Source organism: Saimiri boliviensis, chromosome 2, assembly GCF_048565385.1.
Source record: "Saimiri boliviensis isolate mSaiBol1 chromosome 2, mSaiBol1.pri, whole genome shotgun sequence".
Taxonomy (NCBI): domain Eukaryota; kingdom Metazoa; phylum Chordata; class Mammalia; order Primates; family Cebidae; genus Saimiri; species Saimiri boliviensis.
The window spans coordinates 213,333,432-213,354,300 of NC_133450.1; the positions used below are offsets into that span (position 1 = coordinate 213,333,432).

The window sequence follows — 20,869 nt, forward strand, 5'->3', positions numbered from 1 at the left end:
TTAAAAGTTAAATTGTTCCTCAGGTTGGACATGTCAAAACATACATAATGTGTGAAATATGTCTACTTCCTCCCCCCATTAAAAATGTTCAATACAAAAAGTGCTAAGTTTTAATATAAAAATACTGAAAAAAAAAAAGCCAACAATTCTGTAATAAAATTTGGATGTTTGGGGTAAGATGCAGTCCAATAATAAGTCCTTTGTGCATAACTGATGTAACAAGAAAAGGCCATGTTGCTACTCTTTAAAAAATATATATGTATGTATGTATGTATGTGCGTGTGTGCGTGTGTGTGTATATATATATATATATATATATATCTTACATAATAAACAGTGCTATCTCAAAAGTGAAAATGAAAGCAAGTATAAAATTTAGCCCAGCACAGTGGCTCACACCTGTAATCCCAGCACTTTGGGAGGTCAAGGCAGATGAAACACTTGAGCCCAGAGTTTGAGACCAGCCTGGGCAACAGGGCAAAACCTTGTCTCTATGAAAAATACAAATATTAGCTGGGTGTGGTGGTGCATGCCTATAGTCCCAGCTACTTGGGAGGCTGAGGTGGGAGGATCGCTTGAGTCTGGGAGGTTAAGGCTGTAGTGAGCTATGATTATGCTACTGCACTGCAGCCTGGAAGACAGAGCGAGATCCTGTCTCAGAAGAAAAAAATAATAAATTAAAAAGAATAAAATTCATCGGTTCTTAAATATCCATCACTGTTACATTGCTTTAAGGTGCATGCACCTGAAGTACAACTATAGAGAAAGAAAATAAATTAAAGATAGGCCAGATATAAATAACCAAAGTGTTAACAATAGTTGTGAGAGGTAATAGGCCTTCCAGTGTTTTCACTCATCTAGTCTTCAAATTGTTTCCAGTATACATGCATCACTTTTATTTTTATTATCTTGATTTTTCTTATTTTTAAATAGCACACTGTAAAATATATACACTTTATAAAATATTTCAAGAACACAAGTAATTTGAAACACTTCATATACATATTTAAGAATTATTTATTTTTACAATAAAAATAAAGACCATAACGTTTAAAAATCTATATGCAGCAAGAACTAATGATGTGAATTTGCTTTTTTAATAGCTTACAACTCCTCTGTGAGAGGCAACGTAGCATTAAAAAAATGGTATGGGATTTAATGTCAAATTTGTATTCCATTCCCAGCTGAACTTCTCATGAACTGCATTAACTTAAGCAAACAGCTTCTCTGATTTTCACTTTTCTAATCTGTAAAATGGGATAATAATTCTTTGGCTAATGATTTTAACAAAATGTGAGCATTTCAAAGGGTGAAAGACTATTCCACATGACATAATGTTTTCTCTTTATGTCTTAATTTCCTCATCTGTAAATTTTAAAAGCTGAACTAGATGAAATCTAAGGTATCCTTTACATCTAAAATCTAAGCATCTTTCTTTTATGATAAACGATACATAAAAATAAGCTGAAGTTTAACATTGTTCATTATGCTCTGCCTGGAACCCCCAAAAGATAACAATACTGGTCTAAAACTCATATTCTCACATTATCATTGCTGAAAGATGCCCAAAGGGTGGATCAGAAGAAAAAGGCACGAGTGTTTCCTGAAGATGATTTTTTTCATGCTCCTTAACTAAGCATCTCAAAAATCTTTGTAGAGATAACCAAGAAAACAACTAGTCAAAGAAAGGAATGTAGGGCTCCTTTCCAGCCAAATTAAGGGACAAAACTTTGAAAATATACATTGTTACCTGCAAAAAGACATTTTCTTATTCCTTTATTTTACCATTTCCTCCTTTACACATAAACTTGTCTGAAATACAGCAATGTACTTTGTTGGAGGAAGAAATGCCTATGCTCTTCATGGAACAAAAGGCAAGCTTTAACCTGTCAAACTGAAAGAAGGCCAATATGGAGCCCAGGTTAACAAGGGAAAGTAACAGGGCATAAGGTCAGAGAGAAAGTGAGGGCCCAGAATATGTAAAACTAGATAGACCACAGAGATATGTCTGAATTTTATTTGAAAAGGGATGAGAAACCACTGGAGAGCTTAAGCATGAAAATGACATGATCTAGTTTTATATTTTAAAAGATTGCTCTGGTTCTTACATGGAGAGTAACTGTGGTGGGGTGGGGTTCAGAGAATAGGGAGAGAAGAGAGGAGTCTGAAAGACAAGATGAGACTGTACCAAAGTAGCTCAAAGAGATGACAGCGGTTTGGGCAAGGATGATGTGACAAAGTCATGAACAGTGGTCAGATTCAGGGTATGTTTTGAAGATAGGGCTAATGGAACATACTGACGGACTGGATATTTGCAGTAAGAAAAAGGAGAAAAACCACATATGACTACTAGGTTTTGGGACTGAGCAACTGGGTAAACTGGATAGAGCAGGCTTAGCTTACAAAGTTGGAAAAAATGTTTTGGATGTGTTAGGTTTATAATGCCAATTAAAACATTCAACTGAAGACGTCAAGTGGATATTTGACTGTTGGATATTTGAGTGTGGAATCAAGGGAGAAATGAAAATCTGATAATAAACACATATATAGACAACATTCAAATTAAAATCAGGGTTAAGGGGGGAAGTGAACTAAAACAAACAAATACAAATTAAATCCAGGGGACTGAATGAGACCGCTTAGGGAGAAAGCATAAATGCAGAAGACAAACTTGACAAGCTCTGAGCCCAGAGGCACTCCGGTGTTTGTAGTTGAGCTGAGGAAGATATAGTAGAACTGATAAGAAGGAAATGCTGGTTAAGTTGCACAAAAACCAGGAAAGCACGATACTCTGAAGTGAGTATCACTGGGGAGTAGAGGATTGGTCAACTCAGTCAAGCTGCCCAGGTCGTTTCTCATCATGGGACACTATGAATACATAAAGATACACTGGATTGTCAGAGGAAGTATGTTATATGAACATAAAGTTCTAGTTTAAAAATAATATCCCCACCTCCATTTTAAAAGAAACATGTGCTTAATAAAGAAAATCTAGAAAAATACAGGAGTAGAAAGGAGGAAAAATCATCCTAGGAAATATTCAGATTATTAGGTCAGGCTCAGTGGCTCAAGCCTGTAATCCCAGCACTTTGGGAGGCCAAGGCAAATCACCTAAGGGCAGGTGGATCACCTAAGGTCAGGAGTTCAAGATCAGCCTGCCCAACATGGTGAAACCCCATCTCCATAAAAAATACAAAAATTAGCCAGGTGTGTGATGGTGGGTACCTGTAATCCCAGCTACTCAGGAGGCTGAGGTAGGAGAATCACTTGAACCTGGGAGGCGGAGGTTACAGTAAGCCAAGATCACCAGCCTGGGTGACAGAGCAATACTCGGTCTCAAAAAAAAAAAAAAAAAGATTTTTAGTACTTTTCTTTTTTGTAATCTTTCTTCATTTATAGGGATTTGGCTTTTATTTTTTAACTAGTCTAATTATATGGCATGTGTCATTTTATACCTTGCTTCTTTCACTTTCTCATATTGCTATATATCATTCTTTAAAACATTTATCAAGAATATAAGAATAGTTACCATTTATTGATTACTTGTGATAGGCCAGGTACTATATGAAGGCTGTACAAATGTACTGCATTTAATCTTCACAACAACCCACTAGGCAGTTACTATTATATCAAATTTATAGATGAAGAAACAGATTAAGTAACGTGCCCAAGGTAAGATCAAGATTTGGTTTTCTGTGTTTTTAATAATACATTGTCTAGATAACAGTATTTACTTAATACTCTATTGTGAGAAATTGGTTGCCTAACTTTTTAAAATTGTAATTACACTTTGGTGAGCATCTTTGAACATAAGCTTCTTAAGAATTTAGAGGCCAGGCGCGGTAGCTCACGATTGTAATCCCAGCACTTTGGGAGGCCGAAGTGGGTGGATCACGAGGTCAAGAGATCGAGACCATCCTGATCAACATGGTGAAATCCCATCTCTACTAAAAATACAAAAAATTAGCTGGGCATGGTGGCGCGTGCCTGTAATCCCAACTACTCAGGAGGTTGAGGCAGGAGAATTGCCTGAACCCAGGAGGCAGAGGTTGCGGTGAGCCGAGATCGCGCCATTGCACTCCAGCCTGGGTAACGAGCGAAACTCTGTCTCAAAAAAAAAAAGAATTTAGAATTATTTCCTTAGAATAGACTTCTGGAAATAGAATTACCGGATCAAAGAAGAATTTTTAAGATTTCTAATACTTTCAAATTGATCTCCAAAATGTTTATTCAAATATATTTTACCACAAAAAAAAAAAAAAGAGTACTTTGAAAATCTAAGACACAAGGCATAGAAAAACAGTAGAGGGGGTGAAAATAGGACTGTGAAACCATAGTAAGTGGCCACCAGAGGGCAACCTTATCACAGCACTGTTGAAAATAAATTCACTCGAGTGGTTTTATATAAAGTTTGCAGTTTTAAATAAAGTGTTTGCACTCCTTCATGTTGGATTCCACTTTCATTATAATTCCAAACAAAGAAACCATTTATTTCTCTCACTATTAGCTGCTTTTAGAAACCATAACCATGAAAGAGTCCTTTTGCCTTAAATTATCTCCAGAGCAAGGACAAGTCAGCACTTACATGACAGTAAAGAGAGCGGTCTCATTGCTGCAAGCAAAATTAAAACTGAGAATCAGCAATGTAGACTGCTTTTCGGTACTGTAAAAGATCTAGGGAGTAATTTAAATCGACTCAGTATGATGAAGCATTCCTGTTGTTACCCAGTATTGAAAATCATCTTTCTTCTGTATGTCTTTCCATTCATTTGTTCATTTATTTGATAAAAATTTAGTTAGCAGTTATTATATGCTAAGCCCCAGGTTAGAGATTGTGTATACAATGGTGAAAAAAAACCTGATACTGTTCTTTCCCTCATGAGTGAGCCATATATGACTCATAACCACAAACATACAGTTACAAACTGTGAAAAGTACTATGAAAAAATACAAGTATATGTGAGAACATATAATAGAGAAATTACCATTGAGCCTACAGCATCAGGAAATGCCTTCTAATGACATGGCCTTTAATTAAAGACCCAAGGGAAGAATATGATTTAATAAGGCAAAGGGATCAAGGATGGAAGTAGAGGTAGATTAGAAAAACCATTCTTGGCAGAAGAAAGATCATATATGAGAACCCTGGGACCAGGGAACATACCTTGTTTTAGAAATAAAAGCCAGTGTGACTGGATCACAGATGTAAAGAAAAAGAACGCCACTGAAAAAGATAAAACTGGCAAATAGGCAGGGACAAAATCACATAAAAGAAAAAAACCACAATTTCTTCTAAATCAATTTGTTTCACTAATAGAGTATTCGAATGAAGAATGAGCTTTCAATAGACTTTTTCCAGGGTACTTTTGAACTTCAAATGTTTTGCCACCCTGTTCTCATAAAAACATTTGTACTTGTCAGACTAGTGTGTCCTCATTTTGGGCGGGGAGGGGTGGGTGGGAGGGGGAGGTTGGGAAAAAAAAGTTTCCAAGGAAGGATACTTAATCCTTACATTTAGGAAAACTAAAGATCAGAAGTTAATTGGCTTTAGTTCTTAATGGTTTGACTAAATTTACCTAAACGTGGTTTTCTTTGTTTTTATATTGCTTAGGGTTTGCTAAGCTTTCTGAATCTGTGGGTTGACGCCTTTAATCAATTTGGAAAATTCCTGGCCATTTTCTCTTCAGATACTGCTGTGATCCAGTATCTCTTTCATCTCTTTCTGGATCTCCAATTACATTTATGTTAAACTTTTTGTTTGTGTCCCACATCTTCCCTGCTCTGTTCTTTCCATTATATTTTCTCAAAATGCTTCAGTTTGGATATTTTTAATTGTACTGTATTCACAGTGAACTTTGTCTTCACTGTGTACAATCTACTGTTAAATTCATGCAATGAGTTAATAATTCACATGTATTTTTCAGTTCTAGTTTTGTTCATTTGATTTTTTAGAGATTCCAATTTCTATTGAAATTTTGCCTCTCTTCACCTATTTTGCCTGATTTTCCCTCTATTTTATTAAAATACTAATTTGGTTAAGTCTTTTTATGCTAACTCTAACATCTAGATCACCTAAAGGTCTTCTTCCATTGCTCGTTTTTTTCTCTTTGGTATTGGTCACATTTTTCTGTCTTTGCATTGTCTAGTATTTTTATTGCATGCTGGACACAGTATATAAAAGAACTAGAGAGGGCTCCCCTTTCATCTGCTGGGTAGATACAATGAGAGAATTACTTCAGTCCAGTCAGAAGTTGAGGCAGAAAATTACAGTTGGACTGTAATTTTAGTATGAGTTAATCAACTTCTGGTTCATCACTATTTCTTGGTCATGGCCCTCTAAAGCTTTTGACTGACAGCCTAGCAAGCCTGTGTCTCCTTAGTCCTAAAAGACTGTGAGAGATTCAGTATTGGCCTTTGGTAGTTTGAATCTAGGTCCCACTGCATGCACCTTCAGAGTCTGAGAACATCTTGAGGGGGAGATAATTGAATGTCATAGCAGGCCCTCTCTCTCTAAAGGGATTTTGTCTCCTCCACACAAGACTGAAAGATATTTTTTTCTACCTTTCTGGCCCAGCCTTCCATCTTCTGCATAGTCAGCTAATATCCTGTGGAAAAGCTGGCCTTGTGTTTAGGGATCCTCTTGTTTCTCACCATCATGCAAGCCTCAAATGACAGCCAAAAACTCTTCTTGTATCTCTTTTCTAAAGAAGAATTCCTTTGCTTGGGTCTAGCTCATTCTTAGCCTATGCTCAGAATCAGCAAATGTCCCCTGGAAAGACAACGGCTGGTGATCATCAGTTTACCTAGAAAGAGTTCCAACCTTTCTGGAAGTTTAGTTCCTACATACAGTTCTCCTTGCCTCCATAGCTCTCCAATCAATATGATTTTTGAAATTTATGTACTTTTTCAAGTTTGTCGTAGCAGGAGTTTGGCTTGCTGTGATCCATTCCATCCTATTTAGAAGATAAAGGCCCTTTCAAACTATTTCAGAAGAATCAATCTATAGCTGAAAGATTTCCAAATGAAAAGAACAGTGGAATAATTACATGAAAAAGCTAAGGAAAGCACATACCTGTGAGGGCATCACAACTGGCAGACCGATTATTGCATTGGCAGGGCAAGCAGCCATTCTTACTAAAGCCATAATAACCATCTTGGCATCGGTCACATGTAGAGCCAATGACACCCACTTTGCACTGGCATTTCCCAGAACTGCAAATAAAAGCAAAGACAATGAATAAAAGTAAATCAGTTTAAAAGTTGTACTGCCTAACATCCCAGAAGGGAAAGAAGGCCCAGTTCATGTAAATCATACACACTTACCATATCTCAAAGCCTTGTATCCAAAGAAATCACCTATCAAACTCTGTATTGTTATTAAAAGCTGCCTAGTATATTGCAGAATGCAATTTCTTAGCTAACAAATAATTTTACAGAAAAGGTAAAATGGAGGCATTTGAAAACAGGAGTAATAATTATGATGATGATGATAAAAACAATGAGCTATCATTTATTGAGGGCTTATGTCAATAAATATATTTTTTCTCTAATCCTCAAGGTAATTCTACCTGGTAAGGGTTGTAATACTTATTTTACTACTGAGAGAATTCAGATAAAGTTATTGTCTTCAGCTAGTAAGTAAAGTCTATTCATACAAAGCCAGACTTTTTCCAACCCTACTGCCTACTCCTAAGATTGACTGTAAATTGGTACAAGAAATTTGTCTGCCAAATAATTTGATATCCACTTGGGTATCAGGTTTCATTCTGTAGATCCAAAGCATTACAATTCACCATCGATATAGGTCCTGACTCCAGTGATGGTGTTTCTACCATGTTCAGAATAAATCTTGGTCGCTTTTCTCACTGCAAGTAAATTTCAGGTCTTTTTTGTGTGTGTGTGAGACGGAGTCTTGCTCTGTCACCCAGGCTGGAGTGCAGCAGCCTGATCTCGGCTCACTGCAACCTCTGCCTCCCGGGTTCAAGTGATTCTCCTGCCTCAGCCTCCTGAGTAGCTGGGACTACAGGTGTGTGTCACCATGCCTAGCTAATTTTTTGTGTATTTTTAGTAGAGATGGGGTTTCACCTTGTTAGCCAGGATGGTCTGAATCTCCTGACCTCGTGATCTGCCTCCCTCAGCAAAGTGCTGGTATTACAGGTGTGAGCCACTGCACCTGGCCAAATTTCATGTTTTTAACAAAGGCTGAGAAATCTTATTGCTTGAAGAGAAGCTGCAGCCTAACAAAGTCCAAGTTTCTCAGAGATACAAGCCCAAATATTTTGATGTTTAACACTTAATTAATTAAAATTTATACTGATCATAGAATAGAATATAAGCACTGTTTTTAAAAATGCAACAAAAATTTACATTATCTAATTTATGCTATCAAGCATGAATCTATGAATCATAAGTAATTAAGCAAAGAAGGAAAGAAAAGAAGCCACATACAAATATGTAGTCTTACACAAGAGTATCCCAAGGTACTTAAAGATCTATCAAAGAAAACCTGTATTCATAAAAAATAAAATTCAGCAATATTTTATGATTCAATAAGAAGGAACCAGTCAGCCGGGCGCGGTGGCTCAAACCTGTAATCCCAGCACTTTGGGAGGCCGAGGCGGGTGGATCACGAGGTCAAGAGATCGAGACCATCCTGGTCAACATGGTGAAACCCCGTCTCTACTAAAAATACTAAAAATTAGCTGGGCATCGTGGCATGTGCCTGTAATCCCAGCTACTCAGGAGGCTGAGGCAGGAGAATTGCCTGAACCCAGGAGGCGGAGGTTGTGGTGAGCCGAGATCACGCCATTGCACTCCAGCCTGGGCAACAAGAGCGAAACTCCGTCTCAAAAAAAAAAAAAAAAGAAGGAACCAGTCAATTGAAGCACCTCTATACTATCAGAAAATTATAAAAAACATGATGTACCTTTCAAAGAATGGTTAACAACACTTCATTAGGTTATTTCCAAGGCTTTTAAAATGTTAATCAATATATGCTTACTCCTCATTCCTTTAAATACCTTATTCAGTATACAAAAGGATAAACAGTTACTTTCAATGATGGTGTTTGCCCAACCCACAACCTACAAGAAAGAGGTATTACTTTCAAACACAAAATCACTTAATAATATTGTATAACTATAAGATACCCAGTGTTCCCGAAGTAGTTGTTATTCCTAAAGTGGGTTTTCCCATCATAATTCTGCTTGGGGCACTAAAAGACTTTCTCTATGGAGGATCTGCTCCTTAATTGCTGATTTAAAAAAAAATCATGAGTGACTTCATGAATTCTGATAAAGTAGTTGTCTGAGTGCACATACTATGCTTTATTTTTTCCTGGGTGTTTTTTTTTGTTTTTTTGTTTTTTTTTTTTGAGGCAGGGTCTCATTTAGTCCTCCAGAATGCAGTGGCATGATCTCGGCTCACTGCAGCCTTAATCTCCTGGGTTCAGGTGGTCCTTCTGCCTCAGCCCCCCCAAGTAGCTAGTACTATAGGTATGCACCACCACACCTGGCTAATTTTTGTACTTTTTGTGGTGACAGGGTTTTGCCCTATTGCCCAGGCTGGTCTCAAACTCTGGGGCTCAAGTGATTGACCTGCCTTGACCTCCCAAAGTGCTGGGATTACAGGTATAAGACACCGTGCGTGACCAGATTTTAAAACAACAGGAAAAAAAGGTGCTTTTCTCTTTTAAAAGAAAATATAGGCTGGGCATGGTGGTTCACGCCTTTATTCCAGCACTTTGGGAGGCCAAGGCAGGCAGATCACCTGAGGTCAGGAGTTTGAGACCAGCCTGGCCAACATAGTGAAAACCCGTCTCTACTAAAAATACAAAAAAAATAGTTGGGCGTGGTGGTGTGTGCCTACTTGGGAGGCTGAGTCAGGAGAATCACTTGAACCTGGGAGGAGGAGGTTTTGGTGAGCCAAGATCATACCACTGTGCTCCAGCCTGAGTGACAGAGCAAGACTCCGTCTCAGAAAAAAAAAAGAAAAAAAAAGAAATCACTCAGCAAATATAAAACTTTGCCTGTGTGACTTCTTTCATAGAATAAAGACTTTACAAACTCTCTTTCATGGTCTTTCTCTGTTAAGAAAGACTTGAATGCTTTCTGAAGCAAAGGTCAATGGTATAAATGCAATGAAACCAAAAAAGAGAAAAAAACCCAGGATGTTAACAGACCACTTATGCTTATCCATAGATTTGAAATGAAAGAACAAAATCCCACGCTTTATAACTGGAGAATAAAGGTGTAGAACTGGATTTTAAATGGAAATCAGACATCTATATTGTTGAGATCAGCTAACAAAGAATTTAAGATAAAATTTGCTCATCTGTTTTTTGTTTTGTTTTGTTTTTAGATGCAGTTTCACACTTCTCGCCCAGGATGTAATTCAATGGTGCGATCTCGGCTCATCACAACCTCCACTTCCCGAGTTCAAGAGATTCTCCTGCCTCAGCCTCCCAAGTAGCTGAGATTACAGGCACATGCCACCACATCCAGCTAATTTTGTATTTTTAGTAGAGACAGGTTTCTCCATGTTGGTCACGCTGGTGTCAAACTCCTGACCTCTGGTGATCCCCCTACCTCGGCCTCCCAAAGTGCTGGGATTACTTTTTTTTTTTTTTTTTTGAGACACAAAAAAAAGATGAGTGGGTGGAGAAGTTTCAAAATTTTCATTATTTTATAATCACATTGATTAGGTGGGATGGATATAATATAGAAAAGGAGTATCAGGGTTTATGGAAAGCAAAAAAAAAAAAAAAAAAAAAAAAAACCAGCCCAAGGAAACAGAGTTTGGTTCATATTCCACCTCTGCTACTGACTAGCTGGCAAAAAGTACTTAGTCTCTCTCAGCTTCTGTATTCTCATTTGTTAAGTGAAGACAATTATACCAACCTTTGTAGGATTATTGTGAGAATTAAATATTGCATACACAACGAATTTAGGCCAGTGTCTGGCACATACTCAGTACTCAACAATGAAAGCAACTAAGAAGATAATGATCCTAGATCTTAAATATAGTGATCCTAGATCTTAAACATTTTCTGAGAATTCTAAGGAAAGTAGGCCAGAATTCCCAGTAAGCAAAGACAGGGAAAACTAAGTTACCTACTTTTTAAATGTAGATAAGTAATCTTAAATTTTAAAATTCTGTTAATAAAACTAAAAAAAAAAAGCAAAAAATTAAGGGATAATTACTAGTTTATAGCAAAAATATGGCTAGGAAAAGAAAAAATTTTAGTTGTGAAGAGAAAGGATCTGCAAAATCCTGCATTGAGTGGGATCAAAGCCAGCTGGACCTGACTTGTTTTTCTGCCAACTAGTTAATGATTTATTTCTAAATTTTTAAATGTCTTGACATGTTTTTTGTTATCAAGAAACTCTATTTTCTTCCTAAGATTTACAAGATATAAAGTATGCGTGTATGTATATTTTTAGGGATCATATTATCAATTTAAACTCAAAGCAGTTACAGAATAAATTAAAAATTATACATAGTGTTTTGTTTTGTTTTTTTGAAACAGAGTCTTGCTCTGTCACCCAGGCTGGAGTGGTGCAGTGGCATGATCTTGGCTCACTGCAACCTCTGCCTCCCGAGTTCAAGTGATTCTCTTGCCTCAGCCTCCCAAGTAGTTGTGACTACAGGCATGCACCACCATGCCTGGTGAATTTTTGTATTTTTAGTAGTTTTAGACAGTTTCGTCATGTTGGCCAGGCTGGCCTTGAACTCCCAACTTCAAGTGATCCACCCACCTCGGCCTCTCAACATGCTGGGATTATAGGTGTGAGCCACTGCACACCCATAGTTCTAACTGGAGAAAATCAATTCATTTGTGGTCATTTGTGAACTTTGCTTTTTCCCCTTCCTTATTCCTCAGACAGTATCATGTTGACACTCGGAGACACAATAAAGAGATACAATAAAGAAGACAAAACAAAGAAACACAATAAAGAGATAATGAAATGTATCAATTTTCTTCTGCCTCCACTTTAAAAAATGAACTTAAAAAGAACTTTTCAAAGCTATTTTTAAATAGCTAAAAAACAATTTAGTTTTGGAAGAGATTGAAATACTAATTAAAATAGCCTGAAATCAATAGCAAATTACTGATTACAAACTCTCTCAATATATTAAAATCAAACTTTAAAAGGAGCTAGAAAAAGTTTTTCCAACTAGCAAATGATTTTATATTTTAAAAAATGAAAAGTTATTAAAAATTCTTAAATTTGTGTTTGGGTCATGGTTTTGTAGAGGTAAGAATATAATAGTTTCTCCTAATTTGTTAAAAGAAACTCAATAATTGGACATTCTGGCAAAAGATTATCTGAATTTAGTGTTCCTCTGTCTTTCTAGTTATAGAAAAGATGATTATGCAATAAGCGAGGCTTCTGGAGGGAAAAAAGGATAGCTTTATTGTTGAAAACATTGGGCTATTATGCTAAACATTCCTTGTATTTTTGAGGGCCAAATAGTCTAAAATACGTTTAGAGGAAATCCATATTCAGACAGAAATTTCTTTTTTTCTTTCAGAGACAGAGGACAGTTTATTCCTCCCAACAAAAGCAGTAGCTAGAGTATCAGCATTTGCACCATGTCCCCAAACCTCAATTCCCAACGGTCATGCAAAGAGGGCCAGTGATGCCTGCATATGAGGGGCTGTTACTGAAGAACCCCAAACTCAGAGAATCCAAATCTTTTATAATGGACAGTGAGCTTACCTGATCTTTGCCCAGGAGGGAGACTTTATTTTTATTATATTGGACAGTGGAAAATCTGTCCTTTACTCCAGAGGAAGATATTATTTCTACTTCCCAAGGCAGTTTGCTATGCAAACATCCTTGAATAAATAGTCCAGAACAAGGCAGGGCCTCTGCTTGCAAAAACACAAGAGATCTTTAGAGAATTGTGTTGAAACAATAACCACCTCTCAGTGACACAATGTCTTAGCCTCTGAAAACTTTTCTCATGAGTACAACACTCCAGTCATGATGACTTTGTTTTTTGTTTGTTTTTGAGACAGGGTCTCACTGTGTTGCCCATGCTGGTCTGAAACTCCTGGGCTCAAGCAATCCTTCAGCCTCGGCCTCCCAAAGTGCTGGAATTACAAGTGTGAGCCACTGTGCGTGGCCCAGTCATGATGATTCATCTGAACAACAGAGCCAAATCCTGCCTGTGACACATTTTAAATAATGTTTTATTCGAACACAGGATGGGTGCAGTGGCTCATGCCTGTAATCCCAACACTTTGGCAGGCCAAGGCAGGTAGATCACTTGAAGCCAGGAGCTGGAGACCAGCCTGGCCAACATGGCAAAACCCTGTCTCTGCTAAAAATACAAAAATTAACTGAGCACGGTGGTGCATGGCTGTAATTCCAGCTCCTCAAGAGGCTGAGGCAGGAGATTCGCTTGAACCTGGGAGGCAGTGGTTGTTGTAGTGAGGTGAGATTGAGCTACTGCACTCCAGCCTGGGTGACAGAGTGAAACTCTGCCTCAAAAAAATTTTTTTGGCTGGGGGCAGTGCCTGACACTTGTAATCCCAGCACTTTGGGAGGCTGAGGCGGACGGGTCACCTGAGATCAGGAGTTCAAGACCAGCCTGGCCAACATAGTGAAATCCTGTCTCTACTGAAAATACAAAAATTAGCTAGGCGTGGTGGTGTGTGCCTGTAATCCCAGCTACTCGGGAGGCTGAGGCAGGAGAACTGCTTGAGCCTGGGAGGCAGAGGTTGCAGTGAGCCGAGATTGCACCATTGCACTCCAGTCTGGGTGACAAAGCAAGACTCTGTCTCAAAAACAAGACAAAACCAAACAAAATTAGACAGGTGTGGTGGCACACGCCTGTAGTCCCAGCACCATTGCACTCCAGTCTTAGTGACAAAGTGAGACTCTGTCTGAAAAATGAGACAAAACAAAATTAGACAGGCGTGGTGGCACATGTCTGTAGTCCTAGATACTTGAGAGGCCAGGACAGGTAAATCACTTGAACCAAGAGGCTGAGGTTACAGTCAGCCAAGATCACACCATTGTACTCCAGCCGGGGCAACAGAGTGAGACTCTGACTTGAAAAAAAAAAGTTTTATTGGAACACAGCCATTAATTTACGTATTGTCTATGGCTATTTTCACTCTTTAATGGAACATTTCAGTATACCTTGACTATCAGCCCATTGCTGAGTGACTTTTTTTGCTATGAGTTTTAATGGACAAATAATAATTGTACATATTTATGGGGTACAGTATGGTATGTCAATACAAAGCCTATATGTATACTTTTGTATCTGTTAACCAACCTTTGGCCACCCTCCTCTCCCTTTCCACTTTTTCTATATTTAATAACCACTAGTCTACTCTCTACTTCTATGAGATCAACAGTTTTAGTTCCCATGAGTAAGAACATGCAGTATTTCTGCACCTGTCTTACTTCACTTAAGATAACGTTCAAGTTCATCCATGGTGCCATAAATGAGAATTTCATTCTTTTTTTTTTTTTTGAGACGGAGTTTCGCTCTTGTTACCCAGGCTGGAGTGCAATGGCGCCATCTCGGCTCACCGCAACCTCTGCCTCCTGGGTTCAGGCAATTCTCCTGTCTCAGCCTCCTGAGTAGCTGGGATTATAGGCACGCACCACCATGCCCAGCTAACTTTTTGTATTTTTAGTAGAGACGGGGTTTCACCTTGTTGACCAGGATGGTCTCAGTCTCTTGACCTCGTGATCTGCCCACCTCGGCCTCCCAAAGTGCTGGGATTACAGGCTTGAGCCACCTCGCCCAGCCCAATTTCATTCTTTTTTATGGCTAACTAGTGTTCCATTGCATACATTTTTCTTTTTTTTTTCTTTTTCTTTCTTTTTTTTTTTTTGAGACAGAGTTTCGCTCTTGTTACCCAGGCTGGAGTGCAATGGCACGATCTCGGCTCACCGCAACCTCCGCCTCCTGGGTTCAGGCAATTCTCCTGCCTCAGCCTCCTGAGTAGCTGGGATTATAGGCACGCACCACCATGCCCAGCTAATTTTTTGTATTTTTAGTAGAGACGGGGTTTCACCATGTTGACCAGGATGGTCTCGATCTCTTGACCTCGTGATCCACCCGCCTCGGCCTCCCAAAGTGCTGGGATTACAGGCTTGAGCCACCGCGCCCGGCACATTTTTCTTTATCCACTCTTCTGGTGATGGACACTGAGGTTGATTCTGTATCTTGGCTATTGCAAAGTGCTGCAATAAACATGGGCATGCAGATATCTCTCTGGCATACTGATTTCCTTTCCTCTAGATATATGCCCAATAGAGGGACTGTTGGATCATACGGTAGTTCTATTTTTAGTTTTCTGAGGAACCTTTATACTACTTTCCATAATGGCTGTGCTAATTTACATTCCCACTAGAACAGTGTATAAGAGTCTCCTTTTCTCTGCATCCTTGCCAGCATTTATTCTTTGTCATCTTTTTGATAACAGACATTCTAATGGGGTGAGATGACATTTCATTGTAGTTTTGATTTGTACTTCTCTGATGTTTTGAGATGTTGAGCATTTTTCATTTGTATGTTTTTTTGAGAAATATTAATTCAGCTTCTATGCCCATTTAAAAAAGTGATTATTTGTTTTCTGGTTGTTTTATTGTTTGAAGATATCTGGATATTAGTCTCTTTCAGAAGAATAGTTTGCAAATATCTTCTCCCATTCTGCAGGTTGTCTTTTCACTCTGTTGATTGTTGCCTTTGCTGTGTAAAAGTTTTTTAACCTGATACAATCTCATTTGTGTATTTTTGCTTTTATTGCCTGTGCTGGTGAGCTCTTCACAAAATCTTTGCCCAGAACACTGCCTGAAACATTTCTGCTACATGTTTTCTGCCAGTAGTTTCATAGTTTTTGGTCTTACATTTAGTTCTTTAACCAATTTTGAAATGATTTTTGTATATGGTCAGAGATGAAGGTCTAGTTGCATTTTTCTACATATGGATATCATTTCCGCAGTATCACTTATTGAAGAGACTGTGGCATTCCCAATGAATGTTTTTGGCACCTCTGCTGAGAATCAGTTGGCTATAAATATGTGGATTCATTTCTAAATTCTTTATTCTGTTCCATTAGTCTACGTGTTTGTTTTTATGGCGGTACCATGTTGCTTTGGTTACCATAGCTTTCTAACATATTTTGAAGTCCAGTACCATGTTGCCTCCAGCTTTGCTCTTTTTGCTCAGAATTGCTTTTACTATTTGAGGTTCTCTGTGGTTCCATATGAATTTAAGAATTGTATTTTCTTTTTTTCTTTTTTTTCCGAGATGGAGTCTTGCTCTGTCGCCCAGGCTAGAGTACAGTCATGCAATCTCAGCTCACTGCAACTTCCACCTCCCACCTTCAAGCAATTCTCCTGCCTCAGCCTCCCAAGTAGCTGGGGATACAGGTGTGCACCACCATGTCCAGCTAATTTTTGTATTTTTAGTAGAGATGGGGTTTTGCCATGTTGGCCAGGCTGTTCTTGAACTCCTGACCTTAAGTGATCCACCAGCTTCAGTCTCCCAAAGTGCTGGAATTACAGGTGTAAGCCATTGTGCCTGGCCTGTATTTTCTGTTTCTGTGAAGAATGTCACAGATGTTTTGATAGGGATAGCATTGAATCTGTAGATCACTTCTGGTAGTATAGTTATTTTCACAGTATTAATTATTCTAATCCATAAACACAGAATATCTTTCAATTTTTTAAATGTCTTGGTCAATTTCCTTTCACCAGTGTTTTATACTTTTCCTTGTAGAAATCTTTCACATCCTTGGATAAATTTATTCCTACTTTTGTTGTTGTTGTTGTTGTTGTTGTTTTGCGCTATCATAAATAGGATTGGTTTCTAAATTTTCTTTTTCCGCCATTTCATTGTTGCTGTATAAAAACACCATTGATTTTTCATGTTGATTTGGTATCCTACAACTTTACTTAATTCATTTATCAGTTCTAAGAGCTTTTTGGTGAAGCCTCTAATGATCCTTTGTATTTCTATGGCATCAGTTGTAATGTCCTCTTTTTCACTTCTGATTTTATTTATTTAGGTCTTTTCAGTTTTTTTCTTGGTTAGTCTAGCTAACGGTTTCTCAATTTTATCTTTTCAAAGCCAACTTTTCAATTAGTTGATTTTTTGTATGGCTTTTTAGTCTTAATTTTTAAATCTTTGCCCTGATCTTTATTCTGTCTTTCCTTCTGCTAATTTTGTTTGTTTGTTCTGGCTTTTCTAGTTCCTTCATCTGGATCGTTAGGTTGTTTATTTGAAATTTTGTTAGTTTTTTAATATAAGTGTTTATTGCTATAAAGTTCCCTTTTGATGTTGTGTTTGCTCTATCCTATAGCATGGTATGGAATGTTGTGTTTCTCTTTTCATTTTCTCCAAGAAATTTTAAAATTTCCTCATTGATCTAGTGGTCATTCAGGAATATGTCATTTTTGTGTATTTGTATAGTTTCCAAAGTTCCTGTAATTGTTGATTTCTAGTTTTATTCCATTATAGTCAGAAAAAAATACCTGATATAATTTTAACTCTTTTAAATTTGTTAAGACTTGTTTTGTGGTCTAATATGTGGTCTATCCTGAAGAATGTTCTATGTGCTATTGAAAAGAAAGGATATACATTTTGTAGCTTTTGCATTAATGTTCTGCTGATGTCTGTTAGGTCCATTTGGTCTCAAGTGCAGTTTAAGTCAAATGTTTCCCTGTTGATTTTCTGTCTAGATGATCTGTCCAATGCTGAGACATTAGATATTGGGTGTTGAAATCTCCAACTATTATTGTATTGGAGTCTATCTCTCCCTTTAGATCTAATAATATGTATACATGTGGGTACTCCAGTGTTAGGTGCATATATATTTACAATTACTATATCCTCTGGCTAAATTAATCCATTTATCACTATATAATGAACTTTTTGTCTCTTTTTACAGTTTCTGACTTAAAGTTTGTTTTATTTAGGCATAGCTATTTCTGCTCACTTTGGTTTTCATATGTGTGGAATATCTTTTTTGTAACTTTACTTTCAGTCTATGTATGTCAGTTTCTTGACAGCATATAGTTGGACCATATCTTTTTATCCATTCAGCCAGACCATATCTTTTAAGTGGGGAATTTAATCTGTTTACACTCAAGGTTATTACTGATAGGTGAGGATTTACTCCTGCCATTTTGTTAATTGTTTTCTGGTTCTGCATAACCTTATGTTTTGCATAACCTTAGTTCCTTTCTTCTGCCCTTATTGTTTATGATTGATGTTTGGTGGGTTTTATTTTGTAGTGATAAGATTTGATGCTTTTCTCTTTTTCCTTTATCCATCTTTTCTACCAGTGAATGTTACACTTTTAAGTTTTTTCATAATCGTGATTATTGTCCTTTCACTTACAGATATAGAACTCCCTTGAGTACTTCTTGTAAGGCTAATCTAGTGGTGATGAATTCCCCTTTCTTTTTGGAGACAAGAGTTTCGCTCTGGTCACCCAGGCTGGAGTGCAACAGTGCGATCTTGGCTCACTACAACCTCCACCTCCTGGATTCAAGCAATTCTTCTGCCTCATCCTCCCAAGTAGCTGGAATTACAGGCATGCACCACCTTGCCTGGCTAATTTTGTATTTTTCACAGAGACGGGGCTTCTTCATGTTGGTCAGGTTAGTCTTGATCTCCCAACCTCCAGGTGATCTGCCCACCTCAGCCTCCCAAAGTGCTAGGAATATAGGCATGAGCCACCACACCCAGCCAAATTCCCTCAGTTTTTACTTCTCTGAAAAAGACTTTATTCTGCCCTTATTTCTGAAGGACAGCTTTTCTGGGTATAGTATTCTTGGCTCACTTTTTTAAAATTTTTCCTTTAGCACCTTGAATATATCAACTCATTTTTTCCTGGCCTATAAGATATCTGCAAAGAAATCTGCTGATAGGTTAGTTAAGATTCCCTTACACATGACTTGACACTTTTCTCTTGCTGTGTTTCTGTGTCTGTGACTTTTGATAATTTGACTATTAAGTACCTTGGGTAGGACCTTTTTGTATTAAATCTATTTGGGAACCACTGAGCTTCCTGAAACTGGATTTTCATATATCTCCCCAGACTTGGGAACTTTCTTAGCTATTATTTCATTAAATAGGTTTTCTATGCCTTTCTCTTCTCTGAAACTCTCACAATACAAATACTTGTTCACTTAATGGTGTCCCATAAGTCTTGTATGCTTTCTTTACTCTTTTTCATTCGTATTTCTTTTTTTTTTCAAATGACCTATCTTCAAGTTCAGGGATTCTTTCTTTTGCTGGATCAAGTCTGCTGTTGAATCTCTCTGTTGTATATTTTAATTTAGTTCACTGAATTCTTCAGCTGCAGGATTTCTAGTTGGTTCTTTTTTTTATGAATTCTATCTCTTTGCTGAATTTGTCATTCACATCATAAATTCTTTTCTGATTGATTGAACTATCTGTATTTCCTTCTATATCATTGAATTTCCTTAAAATCCATTATTTTGAATTCCTTTTCTGGCAATTAGTTGATTTCCTTTTCATGGGGGTCTGTTACTAGAAAGTGACATTCCTTTGGTGGCATCATATTTCCATGCCTTTTCATGTTTCTGGTGTTCCTGTGTTGATGTCTGTGCACCTGGTGGAACAATCACCTCTTCCTATTTTTTTTTTTTTTTTTTGAGATGGAATCTGACTCTGTTGCACAGGCTGGAGTACAGTGGTATGACCTCAGCTCACTGCAACCTCTGCCTCCCCAGTTCAAGCAATCCTCCTGTCTCAGCCTCTGCCATGCCTGACTAATTATTTTTGGTATTTTTGTAGAGTTGGGGTTTCACCATGTTGGCCAGGCTGGTCTCAAACTCCTGACCTCAAATGATTCACCTGCCTTGGCCTCCTGAAGTGCTGGGATTACAGGCATTAGCCACCACTTCCAGCCTACCTCTTCCTAACTCTCTAGAGTGGTTCCCATAACTAAAGACTTTCATCTGCAGTTGAATTTTAGTTTGCTGGTTGAAAAGGAGGTGATGACTCTGTTTCCAAATGGGTGCAGTGGTATAGTCTCCATGCAGATTCTTCATCTTTATTCAATGTCAGCAATAACTGTAAGCATTTCAGTGGCATAGGCTGTAGAAATTTGTGGCAATGATGGCCAGAAATTCATAATACTCAAAAAGAGTACTGCTTAAGTGCAAAAATATTTTGTGATAACTGATCTTATCAAAATAAAATTTAAAAATTTGAAAACTCAGAAGTAGAACTTAAAGGCATAAATCAAATGAGTCACATTTCCAGAGCCACAACTTGCAACAGTTAATTTAATTCAACTTAATTCAATTAGGACAGTTATTTTTCACTTCCTTCACTGTTTTTTAACAGAAAAAATACAAGCACAAAATACTCCAGACTGGGTGTGGTGGCTCATGCCTGTAATCCCAGCACTTTGGGAGGCCGAAATGGGTAGATCAGGAGTTAAAGACCAGCCTGGCCAAAGATGTTGAAATCCCATCTCTACTAAAAATACAAAAATTAGCTGGGTGTGGTGGCAGGTGCCTGTAATTCCAGCTACTTGAGAGGCTGAGACAGGAGAATCGCTTCAACCTGACAGGTGGAGGTTGCAGTGAGCCAAGATTGCACCACTGCACTTTAGCCTGTGAGACAGAGTGAGACTCCATCTCAAAAAAAAAAAAAAAGAAAAGAAAAGAAAAAAAAAAGGTACTCCATTATTTGATGAGTTTCTGCATTTCAAAGGTCATTTTGAAAAGAGAAAATGTAGACAAAATATAGGGTCTAGGTATCCTAAAAAGAAGTTGCTTCTCAAATATGTTAATATTTGTATCCTTTAACCACTGTAAAAGAGCTGTTTAGTGAAAGGCTACATTTTTTTAAATCT

General features: G+C 37.7%; 1 protein-coding gene across 1 annotated transcript in view; it reads right to left on the reverse strand.

The window, feature by feature from the left end:
• MEGF9 (multiple EGF like domains 9) overlaps positions 1-20,869 on the reverse strand; it is a 109,412-nt gene that overhangs the window by 14,103 nt on the left and 74,440 nt on the right. The window contains exon 3 of the mRNA XM_003925183.4: positions 7,073-7,212. Coding sequence (XP_003925232.3) covers positions 7,073-7,212 — 140 coding nt within the window. The remainder of the gene's footprint in view (positions 1-7,072; positions 7,213-20,869) is intronic.